The 9,365-nt window shown below is 39.9% G+C and overlaps 1 protein-coding gene across 2 annotated transcripts; it reads right to left on the minus strand.

The window, feature by feature from the left end:
• Positions 1–7,829: 7,829 nt before the first annotated feature.
• Positions 7,830–8,931, minus strand: LOC131224352 (glucose-1-phosphate adenylyltransferase large subunit 1, chloroplastic-like). 2 transcript variants are annotated; one of them, XR_009160844.1, is made up of 4 exons: positions 8,627–8,931; positions 8,476–8,531; positions 8,249–8,338; positions 7,830–8,124 (listed from the first exon to the last, which is right to left on the minus strand). XR_009160844.1 is itself a non-coding variant. In XM_058219863.1 (3 exons), exons 1-3 carry the CDS (start codon positions 8,648–8,650, stop codon positions 7,948–7,950), a joined length of 291 nt encoding a protein of 96 aa, XP_058075846.1. In that variant the 5' UTR covers positions 8,651–8,921; the 3' UTR covers positions 7,830–7,947. The 2 variants fall into 2 exon arrangements, 1 of the variants encoding a protein (XP_058075846.1); XM_058219863.1 differs by lacking the exon at positions 8,476–8,531 and having other exon boundaries at positions 8,627–8,921.
• Positions 8,932–9,365: the final 434 nt, after the last annotated feature.

Below are 9,365 nucleotides of genomic sequence, written 5' to 3' on the forward strand. Positions count from 1 at the left end.
CGATCGCTAATTGGCAATCGGCCACGATAATCAGAATCGATCGATAATCGGCCTCAATAATCAGAATCACCAAATCGGCCACATCAATCGAAATCGGTAATCGGTCACGATAATTGGCCAAGCAAGGCTTAAGGGAAGGTCACAATGTGAACATTTAACCATCATTGCCCATCAACGTTGACATTCAACCAACATTGCTCCTAAGCAGTGGCCCACATAGAGCCAAACATAGAGTGGGCCCATGGCCTCACACAAAGGCCTAATATGCATCGCAATGGGCCTTACCAAATGAGCCGAAAATACATCACAGTGGGCCACGACATATGGGCTGTAAATACATAGTAGGTGGGCCTCAAATAGCCAACAGGTGGGCCTCAAATATACATCACAGGTGGGCCTCAATTATACATCACAGGTGAGCCTCAAATGTATCGAGGTGGGCCATAAAAAACATCATATAGGGCCTCAACAAAGGCTACAAATATATAATAGGTAGGCCCTCAAATACACCACATGGGCCATGTAAACATCAAGTGGGCCGCACTAATGGGCCGCACATATACAACACGTCGGGCCTCATGGACGGGCTACAAATTCATCGAGGTGGGCCTCATGGATGGGCCATAAATACATCAAGGCAGGCCTCATGGACGACCACAAATATATCAAGGTGGGCCTCATCACATGAGCCGCACCAATATCATTTCAATAGTTGTACGTGTAACATGTGTATTACCGCACACTATCATTTTATGGGGTACGTGGCCCACTCATGATATTCAGCACTATCCAAACATTGTCTATGTAAATCAACAATGGTTAAAGATTGCCCAACACCGTCCAACACTATTTGGAAGGTGTGGATGAAATGAATACATCAAGGTGGTGTCCACAGTTCAGATGGGACCCACAGATCTTGCTGATGGCAATACATCTGCTATATAGCTGATGTAAGGTACACCAGCCAGTCAGCTTCCATCCCAAGGTGAGTCCACACGTGTGGGCCACCAGTCCAGGTAAATGGATGGACGGAGTGGATTACACATACATCACGGTGTGCTGCACCTACCACCATCCCAGTACGGACTGTCGATATAAGATACTTACATCAAGGTGGGTCCCACGTGGGACCCACCAGACATATATATATTATTACTTTATTATGGTATCTTCTTTCTTTCTTCTTTTCTTTTCTTTTTTTTTTTGAAAAGGTCTCCAGCGTCCAGACGTGGACGCTGGACAGATAGACAGCTTTGATAATCACATGCATGTGGTGTCCACATGTACGTGGGTCCCACAGTAGGGATAAAACACATATATTACAGGTGGGTCTCACCCGTCCACCATGCTGGACGGTGTGGATGAGACCCTTACATTACGGTGGGGTCCACAAACATCTTGCTGATGTCATCTACACTAGTCCCACGTCCATGAAGTGGACGGATGGTGGGGATAATGCCCATAGATCTGGCGTGCACACGTCCTGCCACTGGACTTTTGATGTGGAATACATACATCAAGGTGGCCCACCGCTCGGACAGTGAAGCTACAACACTGCACCATGGTGGGGCCCTACATGGCACCTTTCAGCTAGACGGTGCAGATAAAACATATACATTTAAAGTGAGTCCCATCAAGGAGATGAACGGTGTAGATTTCTCCAGCCCACAGTGGATAGACGGTGTGGATAACACATGTCAAAGGGGTCTCACCATCCTGGCATATGGACGGTGAGGATGCAGAATAAATACATCAGGGTGGGTCCCACGTGGGGCCCACCAGAGATATATATCATATCATTATATATATATATATATATATATATATATATATATATATATATATATATATATATTATAATAAACAACAACGTCCAGGCCCTGGACGGCCTGGATGAAACATCATGTTGGGGTCCACAAGCACGTCCAGGACTGACGTCCTGGATCAAACATCAATATCAGTGGGTCCCATGTCCCATACATGGACGGTGCACTCAGTGGGTGGGTGTCCATGTGGTGGCCCACCAGTAAAGATAGATGGAGGGTTTAGATATAACGCAGGCCTTGTGATCAGCCCACCGTCCAGAGGTCTGGACAGTGTGGATTTGAGCCACATACATCACGTTGGAGCCCACTGCACCGTCCTAGATGGTGGGGATACATAGAACGTGTATCAAGGTGGGCCCCACCGTCAGGACAGGTGGATGGCTTAGATAAGGCACATACCTCATGTGGAATCCACACGTGTGGACCCACAAGCCTTGGAGAAAGCTGATATTTATATTTTTCCTTCAATCTAGTCCATCCAAACGGACCGCCGGGTGGGCCCACTCAGTGGACGGTATGGATTAAGTGGGATACACTCCATAGAGAGAGAGAGAGAGAGAGAGAGAGAGAGAGAGAGAGAGAGCGGAGGGACCCCGCCACTATGGGTCCCTCTTACAAATCATACATCAAGATGAGTCCCACCATGTGTGGGCCCTCAATCATCAAATCCAAGTAAAATGATACAAATCTAATCCTAGAAAAGCACCCACCTTTGATATCCTCTTCTTTCTTCCGCCAACGCGATCTAGAGCCTCAAAGGACAAACTTCAACGGTTGAGATTGTTTTTGGAGGGTAGGGATGGGAGATAGGAAGGTGGGCCACACCAAGCTTCTCCATGGAAGCCATGGACGTTGGAGTTGCTTCTCTTGGAGTTGGAGAGATAGAAATGAGAGAGAGAAAAATCATGAATGAAAAGGGATGGATGGAATGGTTGTTGTAAGGGAGGAGATGGGAAGGCATGGTTTGGTTTGAATTTTGTGTAAAGGAGGAATGGGTGGGGGGAGAGAGAGTTGACTTGTGAGGGGAGTAAGGTGGCATGGGGTATGGGTGATGTACTTGAGATAGGGTGTGTACTTAATTGATTGATTGATGGGATAGGTCGTAGAGATTCCCCAGAATTCGTAACACGCGGCGTTTCTTCAGAATGAACGCGGGCCAACATCTCCTGGCCCGGGTATCGGATCGATGTGCGAGTCGCGGCATTGGAACCGTAGTGACGGCGCGGTCGCTAGGGTATAAGTTTCGAGTCAAGCCAACTCTGATATATGGGACACGACTCAGGATCATGCGCAAACATTGATAAAAGATCGCGGGTCGCCGGAATTCAATCAGGAAGACCGCGGAGGTATACGGAACGGTATAGGCTAGGATACGAGCTTTACAAGCGGTGTGTAATCTTAAGGGGAGATCACACTGAGCTGGCCACTCATTCATCAATGTTCAACTATATAGATGATGCAAGTATAGGAGCCATTCAGTATGCATCAGACTTGGAGGCGGTGGCGGTCGTGGAGGAGCTCTATGACGAGGAGTCACAGTAGGAGGCAGCCGCCTATTTTGGCCTGAACTAGTAGATTGGCCTTTATTTTTATTTTAGTACATTTGGAGTCTGAGAAACTTAAGGTTATGTAATTGGCCCCCAGCTGAGTGGGCCAGAATATTGTTCCCATTTTGGATCACATCTATACTACGTTTTATTCCTGCTATGCACTTTGATTTATTGATTACCACTATTAGCAGTTAACTCCTGAGTTTTCGGAATGCGAGTCATGTACTCAGGTTCTCAAAATCAGGGCGTTACAGTAGACCTGCTCAAGCATTCGCCACTGTCATATATAGGCTCAGAAGAGCCACAATGTTACACTTGTCGAAAGTTTGGGCACCTGTCCACAGAATGCACAAATAGGAAAACCAAAGGAAAAGCAATGGTAGCCACATGGGATGATACTGATGAGTCAAATTCAAAATGTAGTGACTCAGAGTGATGGAGATAAAAAATTCCTGAAAATTCTTATGGTCTCTACAGCCTCCAACATTTCTATAGAAATTAAGAAAATCCAAGAACCTCAAGCCACTAAATCATTTCCATCTGATGATGAGGAGACAGAGAAAGAAGAAGAAGAGGAAGAGAATGATAAACTGTAGGATGCCTATAATCAACTTTATATCCATAGCATCAATATCCTTAAAAGACTTGAGATAAATGAAAACAAAAACAAAATGCTGCAAATGGATCTAGACAAAACATTGGAAATCAATACACACTTGATTAATGATCTACAACAATACCGCTCTGAAAATGATAAGCTGGAAAGAATCAATCTATCCCTTAAATCTGAATCATCAAAACTTACTAAACAGATTGATCTATTGAAAGATGAAAATGAGCATCTAAAAAATGAGAATCACACACTTAGGTTTGATGAAGAACAATCCAAAAAGTCAATTGAAATAAATTACAAATTCTCCCAAAGTAGTGAAAAATTAAAAAAACTCTTAGGGATGGGAAGACCTGGAAGAGACAAGAGTGGATTAAGATATGACAAATTCAAATCAAAATCCAAAAATGCAGCACCAGTGTTTGAGAAATCAGCTACATCAGGAAGTAAAACAAAAGCTACTTCTATTTGTCATTCATGTGGAGACTCTGGCCATTTCAAATTTGAATATATTGCTTCAAGGTGGACTTAATCTAATTCCAGTCCGAATCATACTGGTAAATACAGACAAATCGAAAAATCAATACAGAATGCCAAGAGTCCACTAAACAATATTGCAAAAGGAACACGTCCATCTCCACCCAAAATGACCAAGAGAATGAAGAAGCTATTGAATCAGGTGGCTGAACTAAATCAGAAACTAAATGAATCTATGAAACAAGAAAACATGGTTCAGTTATCCAACATGCCTACCAAAATTCTTAATGAAGCAAAAACTACCATAATAAGAAATCCAGTCACAAAGTGAGTAGTGATAGAAAAGAAAAATATTCTTGTTATTCACTCAAATCATTCAACAGGCAATAATACTAAATGGTACCTAAACAGTGGGTGCTCAAGGCATGTCACAGGTGATAAATCCCTTCTCTCAAATTACCCAAATCTTGATGATGGGATAATCACTTATGGTGATGGAAGCACCGCTAAGGTAGTAGGGTGTGGAACCATAAAAGGAATGGAAATGCTTAAAAATGAGAATGCTTTTTGCATGAAAGGACTGACTCACAATCTCTCAAGCATCTCTCAAATATGTGACAACAAATATATGGTTACCTTTGACAAACTAAAGTATAAGATTCTAGACTTATCAGGAAAATTCGTTATGGAGGGTCTTCGCACCAGTGACCACTGTTATGTCATTAAAGGAAATGGAAAGTTTGATCCATATGCTTAGTAACAATTGAGCATGGAAAACATGTCCAAGCTATAGCATCTAAGTCTAGATGAATGCATGCAAATGATGCATTTGTTTATGATTATCATGATATATTAGAGGTTTCTATACCTCAGGAACTTTTTGTGCATAAACATTATTGGTGTTTATAAGTTTGATGATTACAACTTTTGTAAATATTTTGACTGTATACTGAAGTTGACATGAGAATATTTGACACTACGCCAAAATCGCAAATTTATGATGGACCAAATCCGTCATAAAACCAAATAAATGACGGATTTCGTCTGTCGCTATTTACTGAGTTGTTTTTTTTTTTCGATGGATAAAATCCGTCATTTAATAAGCGACGGATAAGGTCCGTCACATAATAGTGACGGACAAAATAAAAAAATTCGTTGGTGAAATTCAAAAAAACCGTCGTCATGAAAAATATTAGCGACGAATAAGGTCTGTCGCTAATATGAGGAGTGACGGACCCCAATCCGTCGTCGATTTTCTTGTTCAGAAATTAGCGACGGATTTGGTCCGTCGCTAAAATAGCTATACGATAATTCCTTTTCTAAAAAAAAATAAAAAATAAAAAATCTTACACCTGATAGTCATTCAAAAAATAATTCATATGATTGTTTAATAAGAATTCTATTCACAAAATAAATCCTATTCACATGATTGTTTAATAAGAATCCTATTCATCAAACTAAAAAGTTAATCATATTGAAAATAAAAACTCCTGCCAAAGCATTATATGATACCTGTTAGCCCAATATCTTCATTTGAAACTATCATGCAACTTTTTGCTTTTGTAGAATGAGAACCAAATAATTGCAACAAATTCGATATACTGAATGTAAAAACTTACCATCAACCCATAGATCTGTAATAAGAATCTTGCCATCACCTTGAGCAGTAACACAAACAGGATGATCCTATAGCAGCCATAAAGCAAAACAAAGTAAATCAGCTATAATTAAGCAATAAATAAATAAGATAGTGCTAGAGCTTCAAGCACAATGAGTTGAATTTGAACGTGGTCAGTTGATCAATCTGGACCATCCAACTAGTCAACTTACATTCCATTGTCAAGGTGAAAAAACACTCCAATCAGATGATCCTATTCCTACAAAGGAAGCTTTTATCAAAATGAATTTAACAAAGGTACTGAAATGCTAGACATTTGCTAAAACCTCAAAAGGATACCTGCATTGATCATGGGTTCGATTGTAAAGGTCTGCCCTGCTTTCATCACACTGACTGCTTTATTTCCTGCTATGGGTCAAGGAAATAGCTACCACAGCTAACAACAAAATTTATCAAGGAAACAAATACCACAGCTAACAACAAAATTTTGCAAGGAAACAGCTGCCACAGCTAACAGCTAATAGCAGATTCAAAGAGAGAATGGATCGAAGTATGCAGCAAAATTTAGTATGAGGAGAGATTTTGAGATGGATCCAAAGATCGAGCATTATGGGTGTTTGATTGATTTGCTTGGCCGAAATGGTAGGCTCGAGGAAGCACATTTGGTAGCTAGAGAGATGCCTTTTGAACCTGATGTCGCTATTTGGGGGGCTTTGCTTGGAGGTTGCAGAGGAGTGACATTGAATTGTTTTTTCCTCGTGAAGCCCTTCAAGCCAAGGGCATTTTTGCCCTTTCAACTCCCGGGAGTGCCTTTGCACGTACTCACACGTAAGGTGTAGCATTGCCTGTGCACATGTGAGTTTCAAAAATCTGAAAAGAAAAGAAAAGAAAGAAAATGTTCGTAACTATTGTTTACTTGGAACCGCATTGTTTTCATTTGCAATCAGTTCGGCCTACAATGAAACTCCATGAGTTTCACAAGCAAAGCAAATCACTAGTGTCTAAATGAAAAGAACAAGCAGAAATGTACTACTTAAAAACCTTTGTAAAACTTAAAAAACAAAAACCTGGAAGGCGCAAATGTAAATACTCAAACACAAATGTAAATATTCTGAACCTGTGAGCTTGCCTGTGGAGCAGCCTGCAATAGGGACATGAAATGGGTACAAATCATGAGATTTCAAATATCGAAATAACAAGAATGGAGTAATTACTCAATCTGGACTATAGGCGTGAATTATCCATCCAAACAGCACATGAATCAATCAAGTAATATTTGTGTTCTGAATTGGTCAATCTTTCCTTTCTGCGGTCTGGTTTTGTATTCTTTATCAATAATTTTCAAGCAGATACTTGGACAGCTTTAAAGAGAACACAGACAGCAAGACCTGCTTGCACTGGATGTGTGAAGTTAACTTGTTCATATTGATGTGCCTGCATATTAGGCACCATGTGCTGCTTGAGTATTAAATAACTTCCTTATGCGCTGTTTGGTATGATTTGCTTCACCAACATTTATAATTGGTGTCATGATGTGTGAATAAAATGCATGTCTAATTTTTGTTTTTGGATATCTATAGGCCTAGAAGAATGTCAGCCGAAATTGGGTTGGTTGATGAGGCACAGGATATGTGTCGGGATAACTAGAGGTTTGGCATATCTCCATGAAGAATCAAGATTGAAAATTGTTCACAGAGACTGGAACTGTCCTAGAAGAATCATGACTTGGAAAAGAGTAATAATAGTAATGAATCACACAAGGAACTTCAAGTATATTTTCTGCATGCCAATTCATGTGCGTTGTCACTCATTTCGAACAAAAGATGTGATGGTTCACTGGATCAGATATGCAGGGAACATTTCTTATCAAACTTCAATTTCATCTTCTTTTAAAAAATCATAGAATCTACATGCAGCTTGAATACCATACCTTAGAAGATTCAAGAGTATCTCCTTCTTGAAGACATACACTCCCATGGAAGCAATGTATGGTTTCTTTTCAGCCTCCTCTCGTGACAGGCCCAAAACTGTAGTATCCACCGCCTAAGGAATTTGAAATGAAGATCACGCAATCATGCAAAATTGTAGAATCGCTTCATACTCATGAGGTCTGATTTCAGTCTAATCCTATCAGTAGATGCAAACATAAAGGTATCAGGATAATTACCATTGCTTTCAATTCCTCTCCTTTGGGCTTTTCATTAAAGAAAAGAACCCTTTGTTGTCTATCTTCATTAAACCAAAGTCTGAGGCACGGCTGTCAAGGAAGAAAGATGCTCCAAATTAGTATAAAACCATGAATTAAATTTTTGAAGAAAAAGGTAGTTGATAGATATTTATAGGAGTAAATCTCATTCAGATTCTGCAACCACAAGAATTGGTTCTGATTAATACCTGTCATCCATAGGGACACAAGCAATAGTAATATCTGTGCCACTTTGATGATGGCCCTAGAAATGAAGTAATTTCAAAGATTAAAACATACAAGTTTGTGAAAATGAATTTAACCTTGATGCACTATGATGTAAGAGATGCAATGCCCAACCTGAACCAAGTCCATATAGTCCATACGGTACAAATGATCTCCGAGAGAATCAATACATCCTCAATCTCCTTGCCTCTGGCATCCTACAAAATGAAAGTCAGCATATTGCTAATTTGAGAATCGATGCCCTCGATGTATTTTTGATAGTCTAATAGCTAAAACATTTACTGACTTTATCTAAATTTAAAAAGGGGATTTAGCAAGATCCTATAACAGAGCAACTGGTGGGCTCAAAGACAACCTCATAATCTGTTGGTTGATGTCTTGTTCCTTTTGGGAACAACTCCTTCAATATTGAAATAACTAATTTTGGGAGTAAGAAATTAATTTACAAAATGATTAAACAGTGTCCGAATCAAGGTTACCAGGATCCTGGGTCATTTTGGTACATAGTATGGGAACCAGCATGCAATATGCTACATTGCCACTTCCTCCATGACGTGGTACGTTAGGGGTAGGTTCATATCTGTCACTCCAATAATTACAATGTGTATGCAATATGGTTTTGTATATGAAATCATATTTTAATTCATATATGAAATGATGGATGCTATTATTATAGACCCTACATGCTTAGTGTTATATTATAAATTTATAACAAATAATAAAAGTAGAAGTATCTTCATTGTAAATATAAATTTTCATTTACTTAATCAATATAAAGAATATAGAACCATAATTTTGGGTCCCTAAAAATATTGCCCAGATCACAAATGACCCATAATCTGGATTGCTCAAT

Source organism: Magnolia sinica, chromosome 13 (genome assembly GCF_029962835.1).
Source record: "Magnolia sinica isolate HGM2019 chromosome 13, MsV1, whole genome shotgun sequence".
NCBI classification, from domain to species: Eukaryota; Viridiplantae; Streptophyta; class Magnoliopsida; order Magnoliales; family Magnoliaceae; genus Magnolia; species Magnolia sinica.